We start from the raw sequence: 21,171 nt of genomic DNA, 5'->3' as shown, positions 1-21,171 counted from the left end.
ATCTCTCTCAGTCTTTACCTGACTGTTATATGTCTAATGAATACTTGTACTATTGGTTTTGCTGCGAACTGCGAGAATCACCAAACTGAGATAAAAGGAAGATGCTGTGAGCTTTGTCCCCCAGGTAAAACTTGCAGCCTATTAGAATAATTTATTGTCAAAATAACATAGGAAATGTGTGATTTATTTAAATCCTAAATTGAATCATTTGATTTATCATATTTTCTTTATAATAGAAAAAGTTTACATTCAACGTAATGTGAAGTTTCTCCTATTTCTGAGAGTGATGATTTCCAATTGTTTGTTTTTTTGAAGGTGAATATGTGAAGGAGTACTGCTCACAGGACCACAGCACTGTCTGTAGCCCCTGTGAGGAGGGCCACTACTCTGCCCAGTATGACGCGTGGCAGAACTGTGAGAAATGCCACACGTGCCAACACGGTAAGACTGAGAATAATGATTACATGTTATAGCCAGTGTGATTTAGAAAATAAGGTTGTCCTGCTCCTTGGTACTCAAAATGTACCAGACAACAGAGAAGAATAACATCAAATCAAAGCTGACAGCGGAAGAGAGATATAAAAGGTCTTTATTTCAACACCCCTGTTGAAGAGTAGTTATAATCTGGTTGATCCTCTGGTTGATTTCTTGTCTTTCTGCAGAATATGTAAGGAAATGTACATCGACCACAAATGCAGAATGTTCATGCCGTCCGGGTTTCCTGTGCTCCAATCATGTCTGTTCACAATGTGAGAAAAAGACATGTAAAAATGGGGAGGAACTGAAGAGGACAGGTAAGACAGTACTTGAAATAAGTCAGTATGTGGTTAGGCCTTACTTGTTTCAAAAGAGAAATGTTTTTATCTTTGTGGGTTTCATGTTGGGTGATACCTGACGTACAAATACGTCTCAATGGAAACTATGTGGGGTAGATGCGCTCATGTACTGGAAATGTGGGTCAGGTTAAAGCAAAGTGCCCAGTGTTGTATCATATGTATATGTCTATATTTTAAATGTTTAAAACCCATTCTCTTCAATAGCATAAGAAAAGAAGTTGACCTAAATCATTTTATTTCATTCTAAATTCTATAATTATTTGACAACACTGCCAGGGCATTTGTTTTTTAATCTTTAGATCTATCGCATATTTCTGCAGTTGGTGTGGTCGTTACTAACCAGAAGCCATTTCCTCTGTTGTAGGGTTGAAAGATTATTCATATGAGTGTGAACCATGTCCTGACAATACATACTCTGACTCAAATGAAGGTCACTGCAAGCCATTTACACAGTAAGAACCATTAAAAAAAAAAGTTTGAATACAATGACAGGACATGAAATGGATTAGAAGGCTTTCTGATGCAGCAGTGATAGTGATTTCCTCTGGTCAACAGGTGCAGTGCAAATGGATTTACTACATTTTTTCCAGGGAACAAAACCCACAACTCAGTTTGTCACCTATCTGGTACGTGGACATTTAACTATTTAATTCAGCGACAGATGTTGTATACTGAATGACTTGACAGTGACTTGATCTCTCATCAAAACCACAGGGATGCAAACTGATGGGGATTCCACTCAGGTGATTCTTGCCGTTGGCTTTGTTTTTATTTCCTTTGCCTTCCTCGTGTTACTTTTTTATGCCTGCGTAAGGAGCCTCCGGAAGCTCAAAGCAAGTAAGTATGGCTTAACATGTTGAAATGTAACTGAAACATACAGGGTGTAAATATACCGACTGTACTCATTCTCACATGCACATCTCACATACTCAAGCACAGGCACAATTTCAAGAAATCATTAGGGGGATTCATCAATAACAGCAAGTGAGCAGTGTACTAAATATTGAACGTGATACGTTTGATGTGGGCATCTGATGAGAGGGTGGTTTTCACAGCTATTGATTTCAAAGACTGTTGTTGTGCTATGACTCCCTCTACTTCAGAGAACCGCCATGCTGCCAACGTCCGTGTGGTTTCTCAACAAACAAGTGACTTTCACCTCTCGAAGGAGGAGAGTGGGATCCAGCTCATTCTCCAGGATGAACCCAAGGAAGGCACTAGATTTAGTCTGCTGGCTCTGGAACAACTCACCACTGTTTGATATAAGCTTAAAAACCCAACAAGTGACAAAAGTGACAACATGGGTCAATAAAGTCAGGTAGAGAGCGTCTTGCTGGTCTAAATAAACACTTTACTGTATGGTGCTATGGTCAAAAGGCTGTGACAGCATTGTTTGAAGCCAGTAAGGAAATCATTATTCATCTCTGGATAATTTGAATGAGGCTTCATTGCTGCGGTTCTATTTTTGCATGTTACATTTGACAACAAATATATTTCAGCAATATGTAAACTTGTTTTTGTGATAATGTATTATTCTTAGGTAATTATACCTTGAAATTAACATTTTTATTGTGCTAGAAATGACCTCATATTGTGTTATTACAGCATTATTAGAAACATTTTCTAGCCACCTCCTTGGAGAGGCAATAGGGATTGATAGACACCTGTAGAAATAGATTTGAGTCAATCAAACTACTGAAATCAATGCCTGACAAGCTTGTAGTCATCATGGTCATCAAACAACAGTTTAAATGAACTGCCTTTAAAGTAGGAGGGATAATGGCAGCACGATAAAGTAGTGCTGAGTGATGTCCATGCACCAGCAGTCGTGCCATATAATTATATAATAACAATATAATGAATTGTGAATAATATGTTCTTTTTTTAAAATAACATTATATGGACAATCACCTACGATGAGAAATTTAAAATACATTCATTTATGAAAATTACACTGTGTGGTACTTCATTATTCTTGTCAGCATTCAGAGGCGTAGTGTCCCCACTTTGAGGGCTCAAATTCATATTAACAGTAGCGTGCATAGATATGTTAACATGATTTTGCCATCTTGGCGGGAGATTCATTTCAAATACAGCTATCTCTGGTGGTGTCAACTTATTTGTGGAAGGAACTAAAAGTATGTTCTATGATTGCGTGTTGATCAGTTAGATCTAGTACCATAGCTCCTGCATCACATTGCTAGCTTGTCTGAGAAGCTAAGCAGGTCTGGCTGTGGTTAGTCCTTGGATGGGAGACCACCTGGTGCTGGAAGTGGTGTTGGAGGACTAGTAGGAGGTGCTCTTCCCTCTGGTCTCATGAATAATATCCCCAATGCCCCAGGGCAGAGACAGGGCCTCTGTCCTGTGAGTGAGCACCGTCCTTTGGATGAGATGTTAAACCGAGGTTCTGACTTTGTGGTCAATAAAAACTCCATCGGCACTCATTGCAAGCGTAGGGGTGTAACCCCGGTGCCCTGGCAAAATTCCCAAAACAGGCCTTCCTTCCCTCATGGCCACCTAATCATCCCTCGTTACCTAATCTTTTATATCTATCATCTCTTAGATACAAAATGAATAGCTTTTTTTATTACATTTGTAATATTTAGTCACGATGATTCTAATTTAGGCTATTTCGAGAACTTTATTGATCCTGGGGAAATTGGGTCATTGCAGCAGCAAAGGTGTCTGTAGCCTACCACGATGTGTGTGTGTACCTGTCTGAGTGTGAAAACATAGGAGTATGGGGTGCATTTCTGTAATGTGCCAGAGGGGGCGCTGTCGGACACATTTTGTCACATTGATCATATGACAGGCTGCTTCCCACTTCCCTTCAGCGCTGGAAAACGCCACAGCTGAGCTCTGACAGGGAGGGAGAAACAGACACAACGAAGTTGAGTGTGACCACCAACCTCAAGATGCTGGCACTCATAAACCGGCTTTTGGACTGGTTCAAGTCTCTGTTTTGGAAAGAGGAGATGGAGCTGACGCTAGTAGGCCTACAGTACTCGGGAAAAACAACATTTGTTAACGTGATCGCTGTAAGTCTCCAGACGCTAGCTAACGCTAGCTAGCTAGGGTAATGCTAACGCCATTAGCGTTAATAATAGGATAACGTTAGCTTTGTGCTAGACTGTTCGGTTTCCTATTCTGGTAGTAGAACAGTGTATCGTTATTCTCTTGGGACCGCCAACCCATAAAAGCAAACCTGAAAGTGTGACAGGTTGTTCATATTGTGTCAACAAGTTAGTTGAGCTACCCAGTTTGCTATTGGTGGATCCCTTCCTTGTTGGCTAGGTGATAATGTATTAGCATGCCAAACCCGAAGTCAGCATACAATTATCTGCCCAGTCGTGGTTTAGATCGTTTCATATCAAGACTTTAGAATCACTGAACATTAGGGTTCATGGCTGCCAGCTGTCTATCATCTGTCATCTGGAAATTAACGGAAAGCATTACAACACCTGCCTGATGTAGGTCCAGTTAGCTTGATAGGGAGGGTCACACAGACACATTCACAGCCTGTCACTGTCAGCCTGTCACGGCTATTGAACAGGTTCCCTGCCGTAGCTGGGGGTCAAAAGGGAAATCCATTCTATTATGTGGTCATAGAAGCAAAAACTGAATGGAGACTGACTGTGGATCTTTTTCTTTTACATCTAAATTGACTTTATTGTATTGTAATGTTAAGGGGTTTGAAACAGAAAATTCTCTCCTAGCCATGCAAAATCACCCTGTAGCTGTGTGCCAGTCTCCCATTCGCTGTTAGTGGTCTCTAGTGGGGTTGTTGATGCCTGAATGAAGGTGGCTAATGGCATGGAAATGCCTTAATACAACTGGTGCCTTCAACAAGGTTTACTGCACAGGTGTAGAAAGTCTTAAAAAGTAGGCTATGGTCAATTATTTTCTTCATTTCTAGGTATGAAAAGGTATGGAAATTAAAAGAAAACTGATTAAAAGTAGACTTGGGTTCTAATTGGGCTATTTTATGGGAGAGAAAATGCCCTTTTTGACATTTTTGTGATGAGTAATAATTGGTCAGCTGAGATGGTACAAACCATTCACTTTGACCCTTTGCATGTGTGTGTTTTTGCTCAAAGCGGAAGCAAAACTAATCAGAAAACAGCAGAACATACATAGCATAAACATGTGAAAAAATTCTCTGCCATATTCAGTGTGCTTTTGATGACTGATAAGGGACCTGCTAATTGGGTGTTACCAAAGTCTACATGGTGGCATGGAAACTACAGAGGAAGTGAAGGCAAAAAAAAAAAAATCACAAATTTCTTTGCATCTGAGATCTATGGAAGCTGAGGAGAGCTAAAAACTCTCAGATCTTTTAGTAGTAGTAGCTATGTTTAAGTGTGTTGTCACATTGTGGTAAATACATTTTCAACAAACTTGATAGGAGGTTTTGTTTTATTTGATGTCAGTGTTAACAGCAAGTTTATTTATTTAAAGAAACATAGATGTGATGATTATGGTTATGCATCCAGTTTATTATTGTAACTAAGTGACCATTACCACTAATCTTAATGTTATCTGTGTAAAGAATGTAATGTTGTTCATCCTAATCACCTTTAGGGGAAAGCAAATCACCAGTGCAGCTTTTATTGTGCCTGAAGCTTAGGAGAAAAAAAACAAAAACATAACCTCTTTACAGGAAATTCAAATTTCCTGTAAATCTGCCAGACTGGTTTTCAGTGCACAGCGTGTCCTGGGCATCAGGTAACTGAACAGGCCATACCAGGCAATGACATAGATTGTTGAGTGAGTGAATGGGTTGTAGTGGGGGTAGTGCCTCCTGTCTTCAGTCATAAGACCTCTGCACTCATTTCCACTTAGCTTTGTCAGGTGACTCAGACAAGTCATGTGCTGTGAACAGTGTGCACCAGACGATGCATACTCTCCGGTTTATCAAAACGCAGACAGGAACAAGGAACATAAAAAACTTTGAGTTTTGCAGTGGGGGAATGGCATTGAATCTCAATCCTGAAGTGTTTTTCCTGTACTTGAGGGCAGTTCAGTTTGTTTTAATGAGCAGTCACTATAGCCAGAACGTAGAAGAATCTGTTAAAACACCCCAAAGATAATTTTCTTCAGTTATGGATGCATTTTCTTGTTGAGATTGTTTATCACTTCTATAAAGAGGAACTCATTTTGGTGTAAAACCTCAAGCTCAAACATTCGGTCTGTGTTTATTAGTTTTGAGACATTGCTCCTGTTCACAAATACTAAGTTCTGTATTTTCTCAGGTTTCGACTCAGTTACACATAGCCTTGATTTAGAGCATAAATAGCATATTGTCTACAACATCTTGTAATCGCTATTGCATGCTCTGCAATAAGGGTCATGTCTACTCTTTTATCCTTTTATAATAGTTTGTGAACGCTGCAATCTGAAATTCAGTTTTAATTTCAGTCAGTTTTCATGTTCAAGACAATCAGCGGTCCACCAGGCTTTTCATATATTAACAGTGGTAAATTTCACACATTAAATGTTGGAGGCCATTTGAAACTTGATGAGAATGAGCAGTAACACGCCCGATTCCAAACCACTGCACCACCACTTCCCATGTCACATTCTTTTGTGTGTACATTTCTGCTGTATGTGTTTTTTTAATACATCTCATACTGCTTAGTTATTGAGCTTTGTTTAATTAATAGTGCATCGTGCCTGTTCTCTCACTGCAAACTCCATTTATATTGTAATATGTACAGTATATATGATATAGTAAAGTGACGAATTCCATTGCTACACTTGATGCTATTCTCAATTTCCACTTTATGAACTTTAATATATCTTATATTGTAGTAAAATATCTTGAAGTAGCCTGTACTTCATTATATGTTAGGCATAGTTATTTCATTGCATGCATGCACATGTACGCACATGCTCTGCATTAAATTGAGAGATATTTTCAGTAATCAAAAGTCACAATTTCTTCTGAAAAAAATTACTTTTAATCTACTTTTCTCTTTCGTTTCAGTCCGGGCAGTTCAGTGAAGACATGATCCCTACAGTGGGGTTCAACATGAGGAAGGTCACTAAAGGAAATGTCACCATCAAGGTAGATATTTAGATCTTTCTCCATCTATCACAGCATCACTGTCACTAGTCTGTGCAATTACTAAGTGACACCAGTACACTAGCTTTAAAATGAGATAATAATTGCATTGTAGTGAGATTTGATACAGCATATCTTCCCATCATGTGATGTATGCCTTTAATTCTCTAGATCTGGGATATAGGAGGGCAGCCAAGGTTCAGGAGCATGTGGGAGCGGTACTGCCGGGGAGTTAATGCAATAGTGTGAGTATCTAATTTTTAGCTTTGTCTCCAGAGGGAACATTTCAAGTTCGTCTGAAAAACAAACAACAGGCAATTTAAGTCAGAGAAAGGGAGCACCAGACCTTGAAGTGGATATGCTGTAAATGTATGCAAATCACTCTCTACTTTTGATGATTCGTAAAGTTTTGTAATGTTGCTCATTCTATAGATACATGGTTGATGCAGCGGATCGAGAAAAAGTGGAGGCATCAAGAAACGAGCTTCATAATTTATTAGACAAACCTCAGTTGCAAGGAATTCCTGTAAGTGTTCCCCTTAAATGGACTGAAGAATTTATTATTTGGGGATTTTCCATGCCAAAAATGCAGTACAATTTGTGGGTCGTTGTGTGTAAAAGCCTTTGCTGTGCTAGATCTAAATTGTTATGTGTTTTCAGGTTTTGGTACTTGGTAACAAAAGGGATCTCCCCACTGCTCTAGATGAGAAGCAGCTCATTGAGAAAATGTGAGTATGAAGGCCTAGATTTAGTTGCTTGTGATGATAAATGAAAGCCCACTTCTCATTGTGTTGTGTTATATGCACACGGATGCACTACAGATTCTACTCATGAAATACAAATGATGTAATGTATTCTCAGATGTGTAATGGGGGAAGAATATTGGGTTTAGTGTCTGAATATATTAACAGTAAAACCGAACAGTGAAATTTAGCTTCATCGTACAACATCTGGTCTTGTCATTGTCCCTGCTGTTAAAGAAATGCTTCCATTCCTGACGTGACCTTGGATGTTCTACTTTATACTCTAGTTGGTTATACAAAGTTACTTCAAAGAAAATTCCACAAGATAAAATAGTATATTTTGATGCTGACATGATGGCCCTTTTCTCTCTGAATATACAGTACAATGTCTTCACAAAGACTTCTTGACTTTTTCCACATTACGTGGTTTTGCAAACCGAATACAAAATTAAAAATTAAAAAATTAAAAATTAAATTAAATTGGGATTTTTTTTTGTCAACAATATACACAAAATACCCCATGATGACAAAGTGAAAGGATGTTTTTAGAAATTTTTGCAAATTTATTGAAAACGACATACAGAAATATCTAATTTAATTTGAGTATTCAACCGTTTACATTTGATACTACTTACAACTTTGGCAGTGATTGCAGCTTCAGGCCGTCTTGGATATGCTTGTATCAGTTTGACACACCTGAATTTTGGGATTTTCTCCCATTTTAACTGGCAAATTCTCTCAAGCTCTGTCAAGTTGCATGGCGAGCGTCTGTGAGCAGCTATCTTCAAGTCATTCCACAGACTTTCAATGGGATTAAAGACTGGGCATTGGCTGGTCCACTCAAGGACTTTCACATTCTTGTTCTGAAGCCTTTTCAGTATTGATTGGGCTTTTATGCTTTGGTTCGTTGTCCTTTTGGAACACAAACTGTCACCCCATTTAAGGTCTTTGGTGCTCTGAAGCAGGTTCTCCTCAAGGATTTGCCTGCTCCACTCATTGGTCCCTCTATCTTTACAAGTCCTTGCATCTGAAAAACCCTCAGCATGACGCTGCCACCACCATGCTTCACGGTTGGTGTGGTGTTAGATGGGTGATAAGCTGTGCCCAGTTTCTGCCAGACATAGCGCTTTGCATCACAGCTGAAGAGTTACGTTTGTGTCTCATCAGACCACAGACTCTTTTGCCTCATGCTTTCAGACTGTTTCACGTGCCTTTTTGCCAACTGCAGGTGTGTGTCGTGTGTCTCTTTTTCAGGAGTGGCTTCCTTCTCTCCATTCTGCCATACAATCCAGATTTGTGATGTGCTACACTGACTGTTGTCCTTCCGGCAAGACTGCTCTTTTTAGAAATTGAGAAATCTGACACTTGAGAAATAGTTTTCAAAATCCTGAGTCTGAATTCTACAGACAGTTCCTTGGACTTCATAGTAGTTTCTGCTCTGACAAGCACTGCCATGTGTGGAACCGCTATATAGATATATGGGTTTTGTGTATTTTATGTCACATCTATCGAAATTGACCACAGGTGAAGTCCAATCACGTTGCATCTTAAGGATAATTATATGAATTTTGATGCACCTTAACTCGATTTGCACTTGCACTTGTCACTGCAAAGGGGTTGAATATTTCTTGACTCAAAACATTTCAGCTTTTAATTTTTATTAGATTGTAAAACTTTGTAAATATAAAAATCCACTCTGACTAAAGCTCCTAATTTAATCCATTTTGAATTGAGGCTGCAGAAAAAGGGGGTTGAATACTTTCTGAAGGCATTGTATTTCTGAGTTTTAGTGAGTCTTCAGCAATTGGTTTATTCACATTATTTGTATTGCAAACAGGTCTTACTTTTTAATCGCACATCAGCTGAAACAAAACATTATGACACACTCATTTGTGGGAGTTGGAGCTGTGTTTGGATGTAGTTTGCATTTATCACAAGGAGTCGGCTCCCCCTGCTGGCGAGTAGATATTTTTGCCGATAGTTGTGTTCATTCCATTACTTGTATGCCACAAAATCAGCAGGGGGATGAGACTGATGATTGATTGGGATGCACATTCTTCATATTTATTCGTTCATATACCGCTTCCCTTTATAGGAACCTGTCAGCGATTCAAGACAGAGAGATATGCTGCTATTCTATTTCCTGCAAAGAGAAAGACAACATCGGTGAGTTACAGTAGATGATGGTGGTATAATCTCCATAGTGAGATGAATCATGATGGCAAGCACTAAATATGATTGATCATACTTGTAATTGATTGAATTCTGTAAAGGTAAATCTATGCCAAGATAGATAAATAAACATAAATGGGACATGCTGTTCATTAGTACCGATGTCCCAGTGTAAGTTGCTACTGAATTAGAAATTCCTGAGGCAGATTCTCATACTGACTAACATCCCTCTTGATTCCAGATATCACACTTCAGTGGCTCATCCAGCACTCAAAATCGCGAAGAAGCTGAAAATGCTGCAATTGTTTCCTAGCTCTGTCTGCCATGTTACTGTCATGCCACACCCTCACTCTGATGTACAGTTGTCTCTCCAACTCACATGCATCACTGTTCTGCTCATGTCACCCTTTTTTAAAAAAAATTATTATTTCACCTTGTGATTGTTTCACAAACCCCGAGAATGCACTACTAAAAGATGTAATTCTGAAACAAAATTTAAGGAGTCACGTAATTGGCATTGTACCTCCTGTAAAGCTCTACTTGAGCTTGGAGTAAGAACCTAATTTCTGATCTACCCCTTTACCCTCTAGGCATTACCCAGTTGATCATACCCAGTGGTTTATAACACTAGTCTTGGGTATACAACAACACCCTCAGGAAGGATGGCTTAGTCTGTCAAACAGGCCTCTTCAATAATGAGAAATGTTCCTCACAGTCAAATATAATGCGAGGGGAAGGTTGATGTGGACATGCAGGTTTCCCCCAGTTCTGTCATGCTCTACTATGAGATTGTAACTGTTTGATGACAGTCATCCTTTGCCAATCAAAGGGTTTCTTTCAAAGACTTTTCTATCATTTTAGCAAAGAGTGCATTAAAGTAAAGTAAAGTTAAGCAGGTATGTACAAATATCAAGCTGGTATGATTTTTACTGATGTGAGATAAGCGTGTATGAATATATGATTCTATTTAAAGTTTGAATGTACTAAAGGTAAAGCTGTAGTGGTTGTGTGGTTCATATTGGCCTATGTTTGTAAGTAGCCTCAGTGGAATGATGTCCTTTGTGCTGCCTCCAAGCTGAGAGAGTGGCAGAATTTAAAGTGCCTTGTGCAATATCTCTCACCTCTGAAGCAAAGCAGCATGCAAGGTGTGCCTACCTGAGCAGTCAAAAACACCACTCGGAATATATTCAAGAAATAAAAAGGCATGCTTTTTAATTTAGACGTTTGTACTGTTATTTGTATTCGCACACAAACAATAAAAGCTGTTGGAATATGCACCCTTCATATACTCATAAGTCATAAGGATAAGTAAAAGTGATATTCAGATGATGTATTTCTGTATCTTTTTGACTGTAAGAAAAAAAAAAAAAAAGGCAGGGGTGGGGGGCGGTTGCTGTGATGAGTCACTTAAATACCAAACAGTGATTTTGATTTTGTCAGTTTTACAGAATGGGAATAACTTTAGTAACACATCAATCATCAAATACTTTTACTTCTGCAAATTGTAACATCTGGTTTATTGGATCCACTATGTTTACCTTTCCGTCAAACTGTATTATTTATTGGGATCCTGACAAAACAAAACAAAACTGATCCCGCGGCCTTTTTGGAGGTCCATACTTCTCAAATATTTCATGCTTGTGGCCGTTTTCTATTGGCGTAGAAGTTAAACTGTTCGACAAACGTCAAGAATGCCACGATACCCAACGTAATCGCAAGATTGACAGCCTCGTGGCCAATCACCGAATGATCCTGGCTTCTGCTTTAGATGACGACACGAGCGAAGAACCAATCACACCTCAAAGTCTGGGAGGGGCTCGTTTGTTGACAGGAAGCGTGTGAGGCAGCATCAGTCACTCAGATGCAGCCTCTGTGCTTGTAACTTAACCTGGCAAATAGCAGATTTTATAGTCCTTTAGCCCTCGGAGGTTTGAGGAACTAAATTATGCGTTTTAAGACCGAACCGAGGCAAAGATGCAATGGAGGTCAATAGTAGTTGGTCTGGTCGTACTAAGACTCTCTCTCAGCTGTGTCTTGTGGCTAGCCTTTGGTCTGGGACCTAGCTGGGGGTTCAACTTCCATCTCAATTTCAATTTGCACAAATTAGACTTGGCGTTATTCAGGGACGAAAAGGGGACCGCTTCAAAGAGTAATTCGTGGTCTCAGCGGATACACGGCCATGAATATGAAGAGCCACGGAGCGCCTGTTCGGAGATTGGAGAGGAGTCACCCCAGAGATCCTACCTGAGCCTCTTTGACGGAAACAAGGACGAGTACGACAAGAGATACGGCTCCTTCCCGGACACACTCAAAGCAAAAATGAAGGAGATGGCCAAAGAAATGTTCTATTTTGGATATGACAATTACATGAAATATGCCTTTCCCGACGACGAGCTGAATCCCATAGACTGTGAAGGGAGGGGACCAGACGTGCTCAACCCGTGAGTCATTCCGTTCACTAATACCTGTCAGGCACCTGCTGGCCCATCTCTGTGTGGAATACACAGAGTACTGAGATATTCTGCTCCAGTACAACTATTGTTACTTTGCTCATATTTTATTTAAGTAGAAGTAAAGCTAGTGGTGTAAAAATCTACTGAAGTAAAAGTAAAAAGCTCATTTAAATTGTACTCAGTGTAAAAGTTACTGAGTTACTTTTTAGAAAATAGAATGTTGTTAGATGTGATCCCCCCCCCCCCCCCCATGCAATTCTAAAAGGATGAGAAGACAGAGTTCAAACTAGATTTTTTTAATTGGAAAAATTAGATATTAGAAAATAAAGTGTACAAACAAAGTAAAGCCAGATTACTCTTCTCAGATGCTGATTATTCACTGTGAATGGCTCCGCAATTTGTCAATTTACAATGGTCCAGTTTCTGACGCTGATGGGGAGCCACAAAATGTGTACTCTGTAATGGATGTGATTTAAAATGTAGCTAAGTACAATACTTACCGTAACAATGTACTTACCGTAAGTAAAAGTAAAATTACTGACTTATACTCAAATAAGTGCAAGTACACAAAAACCTACACAATTACAGTAACGTGAGTAAATGTAATTAGTTACTTCCAACTTTGCCAATACGCATCACTGGTCAGCCAAACTGTTTTACCTAACTGTCTTTTGCAACTAGCACCATTTGCATACCTGACATGAGTAATTTGTAAACAAATTAGCTAGCTTAAGCTGTTCCTGCTGCTCAGTAGTGAATAGGTTATGGTTCAGTCACCTTAACATTGGACAGTAGTTTCCAAACTGGGGTCCAAGGGCCTCCAGGGGCTCTGAAGGTGTTCCAGGGGGTTCCCAGCAGAATGAGGGATGGTTCAATTTCACTTTGACTATCATTTCATTCATCTGAAGTTATGACAGAGAGAGAATGCTATGGAAGTGTCTATTCTGATCAAAGGTTTCACTTTCCCCACTGTCATCTGTCCACTTGCAGAGACCATTGTTATTATTTTGTACAAAATAATAATAATAAACCTTATTTGTACAGCACTTTTCAAAAACAGAGTTTACAATTGATTTGTCCAAAACATTTTCAATAAAGGAGATTAAAACAAAACAAAAGCACCAAAGGATAAAAGAACACAAATGAGAAGATAGAGTAAATAATGTTCAGAACGTAAAAGCAAATCTTTAAAAGTAATGTCACATGAAAGCAAGTCTATAAAGATATGTGTTAAGAAGTGATTTAAAAGATGATACTTGTTCTGCTAGCCTAAGCTCCTCAGGCAGGTTACCCCAAAGTTGAAGTGCCCTGGTGGCAAACGTCCCTGGTGCAAAATCTTCAGTTTAACACGTATCTTTTGGCAGGACCTTGACATGGAAACATTTGGGAACCTCTCTAACATAGGATACTTTTTAACAATGTAATCCAGCAGCATTCCTTCAAATCTGTTACTCTTCAGTTTTAAGATTACTGACCTCCCACTTGCACAAAACATACAGGGGGTGGACAAAATACAGAACATCCAACAAAATATAAGTACCTGATAAGGAAAAGGGCCACCATTTACCTTCAGTCCTCCGTGGAATGCTGTCACACAAGTCCTGAACTGTTTGCAGTGGGATACTGGACCGTTTTTCAAGAAGGAAAGCCTCCAGTTCTTAGAGGGATGTGGGAGGTGGAAATCTACTTTGCGCTCTTTACTCCACAGCCTCCATAAGTGTTGAATAAAGTTTAGATCTGGTGAGTGGAGAGACCGTGGCAGGCGTTTGACTCCATCCATGGTGTTCATGAAATCACTCTTTTGGGACATGGAGACATGATGGAACAGTGTTGGTACTGTAGGGTGCATCTTGACCTCTCAAATGGCTCTGTTAGATGCCTCATGTTACTTTGAAAACTCCTATATAAAAGTGGTGATTGTCGGACCTATTTTAAAACTGACACAGCTCCTCTGCGCTCAGTTTATTATGACGTAACTGTGATTCAGTTGCTTCAAAGTGAAAGTCCTGTGATGTTTCCATTGTTTTGTCCACCGTCTGTAGTCTAGATAAGATTTTACTCTCACACCTGAACACTGAACAGTATAATCCCACAGTGCTGTTGAAGTTACAAATGTTTTTGTGCTCTCTATTGTTCATTCTGTATTTATTACTGTTGCTATTGCATGGCTGAGTCACCACTGAGTCTATTTCACTTCTGTCATTTCAGGTCAAACATCAACATAAACGATGTCCTGGGGAACTACTCCCTGACACTCATTGACACCTTAGACACCTTACTGGTAAGCTGTTTTACACTGAGTTTCTGTCTTTTATCTTCTAGAACAACACCCTCCAGAATAATTAGTAGCCTTGGTAAAGAGGAGCCAAAAACACTGGAAAATAGACAGAGGATAACAGAGGTTGCTACATTCCCCAGAGACTGTGGTGTTTCTTTTATATGGCTCTGGTAGAGACAAAGTTGTGAACAAGAAGGCTGTGCTTATAAAAGTAGAATTTTGTGCCAATTGACCGGCACCAATCAGTATTGGCACATATTCACTATGAATGGGACATTTGTGAGCAGCATAATTCATTATTACAATGTGTTTTTTACATGATCTTTACATCATCTGTTATCCGAAAAGCTTTGTGTTTGAGCCCCAGCCCTCTGTGAGGAGATTTCTTGTTCTTCCTGTGTTTGCATGGGTTTCCTCATTTCCACATTGCAAAGACATGCTAAGTCAGGTGGATTGGAGATTGAAAATGTCCCCATAGGTGTGTATGTGAGTGTGTGTCGGTCTATCTCTGTTAACTCTGCGATGGACTGTTCAGGCTGTCTCCTTGCCTTCTGCGCTCAAATTCACAAACAGAGCATCTCTAAAATAGTAATAGTGTATAATATATAATAATATATTATGACAATAATTTGACAAAAGTAACTTAAAGCCATAATGATGAGAGTAAAGAGGCTTGTCGATATCCCTTCACACACTCTTATCTCTCTCTGCAGGTTCTCGGCAATGTCACAGAATTCCACAGAGCCGTCAAGCTGGTCATAGATACCGTATCTTTTGACAAGGACTCAACCGTGCAAGTTTTTGAGGTTAACATCAGGTACAAAATGTTATACTGTTATCTCAGAGTCATGTTGAAAAAAAAACAGAAGCTGTGAACTTTCCAGCTTGCTGTAGATAGGCCAAGGCCAATGTTGGGCCAAATATCAGCTGATAATAAGCTGCAGCTGAAAGCCTGTCAGTATTTTTCAGATGATTAACATTCCTTTTGCAGGTATTTCATAATGCATTCATTCTTGGGCTATTTCATTAGACAATATTAGCAAAATTCTCAAGTATTCCCAATCAGGAATGTTTCAAGACATTTTTGACGTTATACAACTCTCATCTCTATTCTCACACTCTGGGAAACGGGTCCAGAGAACTGCTTTCCAGGAAAGTTGCCTTAAAAGCAAAACTTCAATCTATAACAGAACTTAAATATGTTATTTCTATGCTCTTGGACAATGGGTCCCACTGTTGGTACCCACTAGTTTCTCCAGTCTCAGCCAATGGGGAAATACAACTATTGTATTTGACAGATCAGCTGTATTTTACAGATCAGTGCTACTGATTGGCAATGAGGTTTTCTTTTGTTGTACACAAAAAAATTTATCTTTTCACTTTAAGTTTTAGAAATCTTGACCCACTTTGACATTGTGTGTTATTGTGTGTAGAAAATGTAATTGATTTGAATTCAGGCTGAAACACCACAAAATGCAGGAAAAAGTCAAGGGGCTTAAATACTTTCTGAAGGCGCTGTATGAGTAAATAATTTTCAGAGTCAGACTGTCTAGATAAAAGCACAAAGGGATTTGTTTGTGTGCGGGACCCCAGTCTTACATTTCTCTTTTCTTTTAAGGATCTTGGGAAGCCTGATCTCAGCTCACATTCTGCTGACTGACCCAAAACATCCCTTTGGCAAGGTGGGCCTCGAAGGTTATGATAATGAGCTGCTTCACTTGGCCCATGACTTGGCTGTCCGCTTGCTGCCTGCCTTTGAGAACACCAGCACAGGGATTCCCTACCCCAGGGTGAGCTAGACTGTTCTGGTTTGGATTTGTACTGATGTCAAACATACTGGATAGCAATTAGAGGGGAATTTTACGAAGGTGTGCGCTAATATGCAGATTGTTCAAACAGTCATAACAGTCATAATTAAGACTCATACTCATACCCAGTGAACTTGCATAGTCCACTATGAACTACAATGACTGAAATGTCGTTCAGCAGCTTTATTTATGTGGCCTTCAATGCAGGTGAACCTGAAGACTGGAGTCCCACCTGATAGCATCAATGAGACCTGCACAGCGGGAGCTGGATCCCTACTGGTGGAGTTTGGGATTTTGAGCCGTTTGATTGGAGATTCCACATTTGAGTGGGTAGCCAGACGGGCCGTCAGAGCACTGTGGAACCTGAGGAGCAACGAGACCGGTCTGTTAGGTGAGTACCGCTATGACATTTTCTCTGTCTTTCTTTCTCTTTCTGTCTGTCTTTCTTTCTCTGTCTGTCTTTCTTTCCCTTTCTGTCTGTCTTGCTTCTTTCTATTATGCTAAAACCTACAATATTTCCTGCAGTTGTCATAAAATATAAACCAATTTTTTTATTTGCTTCTTAGGAAACATAGTTAACATCCAAACAGGCCAGTGGGTTGGCAAGCAGAGTGGTCTGGGGGCTGGTATGGACTCCTTCTATGAGTACTTACTCAAGTCCTACATCCTTTTTGGTGAGAAAGAGGACTACAGGATGTTCCAAGCGGCCTATGAGAGCATACAGAACCACCTGAGGAGAGGGTGAGTCCTAGACTAAAAGAATTTGACATAAGTAGATTGTCTGCATTTGAAGGGTTTTTTGTTTAAAAGGAAAAGTATACTGCTCCGGTTCTGCTTGTGTGAGATATCTTCTCTGGCCTAGAGCCTTGTGGTCAGTAGGTCACTGGTTCAAATCTCCACACCGACTGGGAAAGTGAATGCGCTTCACACAGAAACTGATGTGACTGAGTGCGCGTGATCAAAATGATGTAATTTTGACTGCCACAGTTGCGTCAAGGTTCCTCCATCCAGAATTGGCTGAACAAAGAGGAACCGGAACTAGTGACCGATTCCATTTTTCTTGTTTTTTGTTGGAGGATGTTGACAGCTTTCATACTACTAAACTAAATACTGAAGTACTGGAGTTTTCAGTCGCGTGGTCGCACTATATGAATGTGAAGCAGGGTGTCTCCTCAGTCGACTTTCCCCTGGTTAAATACAGCTTAAAAGAGGTAATTCCATTGAATAATATGGACGCACATTGAGTCGTATGACATCCTCCCTCCTGCTTTCTGTTTGTTTTCCAGGAGAGAGTCGTGTAATGAGGGAGAGGGTGACCCACCTCTCTACGTTAATGTGAACATGTTCAGTGGCCAGATAATGAACACCTGGATTGACTCCCTTCAGGCCTTCTTTCCAGGGCTCCAGGTAGGAATGTGGGCTTTGGGATCTGACATTAAGCTGTTCACAAATGTGGAATGTGGTGTACAACTAAAGGTTCAACCACTCTGTGTCCTAGGTGCTGAATGGTGATGTAGAGAATGCCATTTGCCTGCATGCCTTCTACTATGCCATCTGGAAGCGCTTCGGAGCTTTACCGGAGAGATACAACTGGCAGCTGCAAGCCCCCGATGTGCTCTTCTACCCCTTAAGGCCAGAACTGGTGGAGTCGACCTATCTGCTGTACCAGGTAGCAATACGGATCTGTTTCAGAGCACGGGAGGAGGGGGGATTTCCTGTTATCCAGTCATTTTGTTTGAGTCAGTTGTTCCTTCTCTTCACACAGGCGACCAAAAATCCTTTCTACTTGCATGTTGGAATGGATATTCTACAGAGCCTTGAGAAAAATGCCAAAGTCAGGTATGCATCAAACATATTTCTTTTTTTTTGGGGTCTGTCTCATGATGCTTTGACATGCATGCGTTGAGCTGAGCTGTGTCATTTGCAGATGTGGTTATGCCACTCTCCACCATGTTGTGGACAAGTCCAAAGAGGATCGCATGGAGAGCTTCTTCCTCAGCGAGACCTGCAAATACCTTTACCTGGTATGTTGCAGTCCTGTTTGGTCAGAGCGAAGATCAGGCTTCAACTCCGTCTATACTGTAATACCAATAGAAGTTTCTTTTGTCCTTTGCAGCTGTTTGATGAGGACAACCCACTGCACAAATCTGAGAACAAGTACATCTTCACCACAGAGGGCCATGTTGTGCCGATAGACAAGCGCTTCAGGGAGAAACAGTGGAATGACCTGTTTCCTTGTGAGGAGGGAGCGCTGGCAGAGAACGAGCCAAACAAACGACCTCCTAGCAACATCAGCAATGTAAGGCCATTATCCTAGCCCAGCCCGCTCTATACATATCATTGCCAATATTGACAAAATTGCTGAAATTAAAATTGTGTATTGTGGTTACTTTGTATTGTCTGTTGTCATTTACCTTTTTTTTTTTTTTTAGATGAGTCTCATTCTTTTCTACTGTTTCTCTCGTTGTGAAGTGTGACAGGATCCCAGAGGAGCGACGCTATGCTCTGCCGCTAAAGAGCGTCTACATGAGGCAGATCGATCATATGGTGGGACTGTTCTGAGTAAGAGGATGCAGTTGATGATGCTGGTGTGACCAGGTCTTCAGTACACTCCCTCAGGTGCAGACACATTGAGGTCAGAAGGGATCTACTGTTGGTCCAAATCCTTTACCCATCTGTTTTGCTGCTCAGGACCCAGATAGAAAATTCTGACACTCAAGGAAACCTGAGGTAGCAGTTTGATTACTTGCTGTAATAATTAAAAGTGTGTTATCTTTCTGTACGGTGGGGAAGCATCTACTCAACAAAGGTGAAAAATAACTTTTCTGCTGGAAATGTATGTGGAGTCCAGGCTTCACAGCATTTTAGCTGGTGACTGATTGAGGTTGTGGATGTGATTTTTAGAACAACTAGTATGTGTTTTTATTCAAGAAAGAACAAGTGAAGCAAAAAACGTCTGTTCAGGTATTGGTTCAGGCATGCGTGTGCAAATACAGTATGAATGTACTGTATGTATGTATTTGTGTGTATGTGTATTGAAGATACAGCTGAGCTGTGAGCAGTTATATTGTGTTAATGGGAACAGTGCCATCCAGCCACACATATGTAAAATATTTTGACTATAAAGATTGTTCACTACTCAACAACATCTCACTAAACATGATGATTAGTGCCTCACTGCAGTTTATTCTCTTGACTTGATCAGTGCTTTTACACATAAGGGCTGCACATTAACAGATAACAGATAATGGCTTATGTACATACTGTAAAACCTTGTTCTAGTGATTCCACATTTTAGATTGAGCCTCTAGGAACTCTGGTTGGTTTCCCAAAATGTTCTTGATTTTGAGTAGTTGTAGAAACAATTGTCTCATGTCTCTAAAGTACAATGAGTTTCTCTCTACATATTTAATTACTTATCATAGACAGGATTGGCCATTGAGCATCAATTTTATAGTGGTTGCTCTCTTGTACTTATATTTGAGATTTGTCAAGTGAAACAAAGAACCACCTTGGCATCAAGAATTTTGGTAAACCAAGCCTAGATATTTTCTATCCAGGAAGTAACAGATTACATTTGAAATCCCGAAATGCTTCCTGCTTGTTGGCTGTTAAACCCCATTCATAATCACATTTCTGACGTGACGGAGGAAAACTGGTGCATGCATCTCTCAGGCCTCTAGTTACTTGACGTCTTACAAAGGGCAAACAGATGTGCCAGAGAGGCGTAGGATGCATACTATTTTTTAAGTGCCTTAAACTTTTTTTTTGGTACTTCTGGATGTTATATAGTGCACATTAGGTGTGGATAACATTGTTAAGCATTTTTGCGGCCACTGTTTATATTGCACAATGGGCATCATTCCATGTGGTATGTACAGTATTTACACTGATTGTGGCATAATGCTCCTTTTTTTTTTTAGACATGACAAAACAAGCCATAAAAATGTATTTTTATAAGGTTATGTGACAGCTTTGTGTCTTCTTTAACAACCTTGTGTCTTCTTTAACACTTGTCTGGTATACATATATATTCAGAGTTGTTATGGGGCGAGTACATAACTGGTGCTTAATGTTCACACTTATTTAGTCACACTTTTGTTTGTAAATTAGTGTCTTAGCTGTGCCTGTACATGGGGGAGTCAGTCCAAATGGAAGTCTTTATTTATTTCTCCTTCACATAATTGCACAGCATAATACCTAATAACTGTTATGTGCTAAGAACTCAGGGTTTAAAGAAAAAACTTTTTCAATGCATGCTTTCATAAACAACTGTCTTAAAAAGGTGTTGCCTACAGTGTCTTGGGATAGCCTTAGTTATTTATATTGTAGATCTTAGAACTGAATTATCTGCGGTTAAAGGTGAACAGCACTGAATTTCAGTATTTACATATGCAATTTTTACTGTGAACATTCATTCCTGTTCCATACAGACAGAAAGGAGAAGGAATAATTTATAATGCCACCTTAACTGTAATGTTCCATTCATGTACAGCTCCGTTGAGAATGAATTTGATGGATAAAGTGACTGTGAGGTCACTTTATACACAGGGGAATTCGGGGATATGGCTATATTTTCTCAGATTTGTTTGTCCTGTACTATAAAATGAACCTCATTCATCTTTTATCACATGTCTTATCTGTCCACACAGCCAGAGCAGAGCATCAGGCTGTACATCTTAATGGCATCACAACACAGAGACTCTGTCATTTCTCTTGTCTTGCTTTGGGAGACAGTTGTTAGTATTCACAAGTGTCTGAACTGTTCCAGGCCATAGGAATAACTTGTGAGTTTTGAAATTGACTGGCATTCCCCT

General features: G+C 39.9%; 3 protein-coding genes across 3 annotated transcripts; all 3 read left to right on the top strand.

The window, feature by feature from the left end:
• Nucleotides 1-2,769, top strand: tnfrsf18 (tumor necrosis factor receptor superfamily, member 18). The gene is made up of 7 exons (XM_071517955.1): nucleotides 1-124; nucleotides 316-441; nucleotides 663-794; nucleotides 1,201-1,288; nucleotides 1,392-1,462; nucleotides 1,551-1,673; nucleotides 1,940-2,769. Exons 1-7 carry the CDS (start codon nucleotides 37-39, stop codon nucleotides 2,095-2,097), a joined length of 786 nt encoding a protein of 261 aa, XP_071374056.1. The 5' UTR covers nucleotides 1-36; the 3' UTR covers nucleotides 2,098-2,769.
• Nucleotides 2,770-3,678: 909 nt separating this feature from the next.
• Nucleotides 3,679-11,063, top strand: arl8ba (ADP-ribosylation factor-like 8Ba). Its single transcript, XM_071517929.1, has 7 exons — nucleotides 3,679-3,874; nucleotides 6,823-6,903; nucleotides 7,072-7,145; nucleotides 7,333-7,426; nucleotides 7,561-7,628; nucleotides 9,739-9,809; nucleotides 10,057-11,063. Exons 1-7 carry the CDS (start codon nucleotides 3,752-3,754, stop codon nucleotides 10,104-10,106), a joined length of 561 nt encoding a protein of 186 aa, XP_071374030.1. The 5' UTR covers nucleotides 3,679-3,751; the 3' UTR covers nucleotides 10,107-11,063.
• Nucleotides 11,064-11,651: 588 nt separating this feature from the next.
• On the top strand, nucleotides 11,652-20,319 carry edem1 (ER degradation enhancer, mannosidase alpha-like 1). The gene is made up of 12 exons (XM_071517932.1): nucleotides 11,652-12,256; nucleotides 14,477-14,549; nucleotides 15,260-15,363; nucleotides 16,165-16,336; nucleotides 16,562-16,745; nucleotides 16,921-17,095; nucleotides 17,641-17,761; nucleotides 17,853-18,023; nucleotides 18,120-18,193; nucleotides 18,282-18,378; nucleotides 18,471-18,653; nucleotides 18,827-20,319. Exons 1-12 carry the CDS (start codon nucleotides 11,790-11,792, stop codon nucleotides 18,914-18,916), a joined length of 1,911 nt encoding a protein of 636 aa, XP_071374033.1. The 5' UTR covers nucleotides 11,652-11,789; the 3' UTR covers nucleotides 18,917-20,319.
• Nucleotides 20,320-21,171: the final 852 nt, after the last annotated feature.

The sequence above is a fragment of the Centroberyx affinis genome, unplaced genomic scaffold, assembly GCF_046629955.1.
Source record: "Centroberyx affinis isolate AG114_WGS23_722 - 3 ecotype Tasmania unplaced genomic scaffold, CSIRO-AGI_Caff_v1 ptg000543l_1, whole genome shotgun sequence".
NCBI classification, from domain to species: Eukaryota; Metazoa; Chordata; class Actinopteri; order Beryciformes; family Berycidae; genus Centroberyx; species Centroberyx affinis.
This window is presented reverse-complemented; position numbering and strand designations above follow the sequence as displayed.

Coding starts and splice junctions, on each gene's coding strand:
- tnfrsf18 (XM_071517955.1), top strand. CDS start 37: ATGAATACTTGTACTATTGGTTTTGCTGCGAACTGCGAGAATCACCAA. Junction 442..662: donor ATGCCACACGTGCCAACACG/GTAAGACTGAGA, acceptor GTCTTTCTGCAG/AATATGTAAGGAAATGTACA. Junction 795..1,200: donor GGAGGAACTGAAGAGGACAG/GTAAGACAGTAC, acceptor CCTCTGTTGTAG/GGTTGAAAGATTATTCATAT.
- arl8ba (XM_071517929.1), top strand. CDS start 3,752: ATGCTGGCACTCATAAACCGGCTTTTGGACTGGTTCAAGTCTCTGTTT. Junction 3,875..6,822: donor CATTTGTTAACGTGATCGCT/GTAAGTCTCCAG, acceptor CTTTCGTTTCAG/TCCGGGCAGTTCAGTGAAGA. Junction 6,904..7,071: donor AAGGAAATGTCACCATCAAG/GTAGATATTTAG, acceptor TTAATTCTCTAG/ATCTGGGATATAGGAGGGCA.
- edem1 (XM_071517932.1), top strand. CDS start 11,790: ATGCAATGGAGGTCAATAGTAGTTGGTCTGGTCGTACTAAGACTCTCT. Junction 17,096..17,640: donor CAGAACCACCTGAGGAGAGG/GTGAGTCCTAGA, acceptor TTTGTTTTCCAG/GAGAGAGTCGTGTAATGAGG. Junction 18,379..18,470: donor CCTGCAAATACCTTTACCTG/GTATGTTGCAGT, acceptor TGTCCTTTGCAG/CTGTTTGATGAGGACAACCC.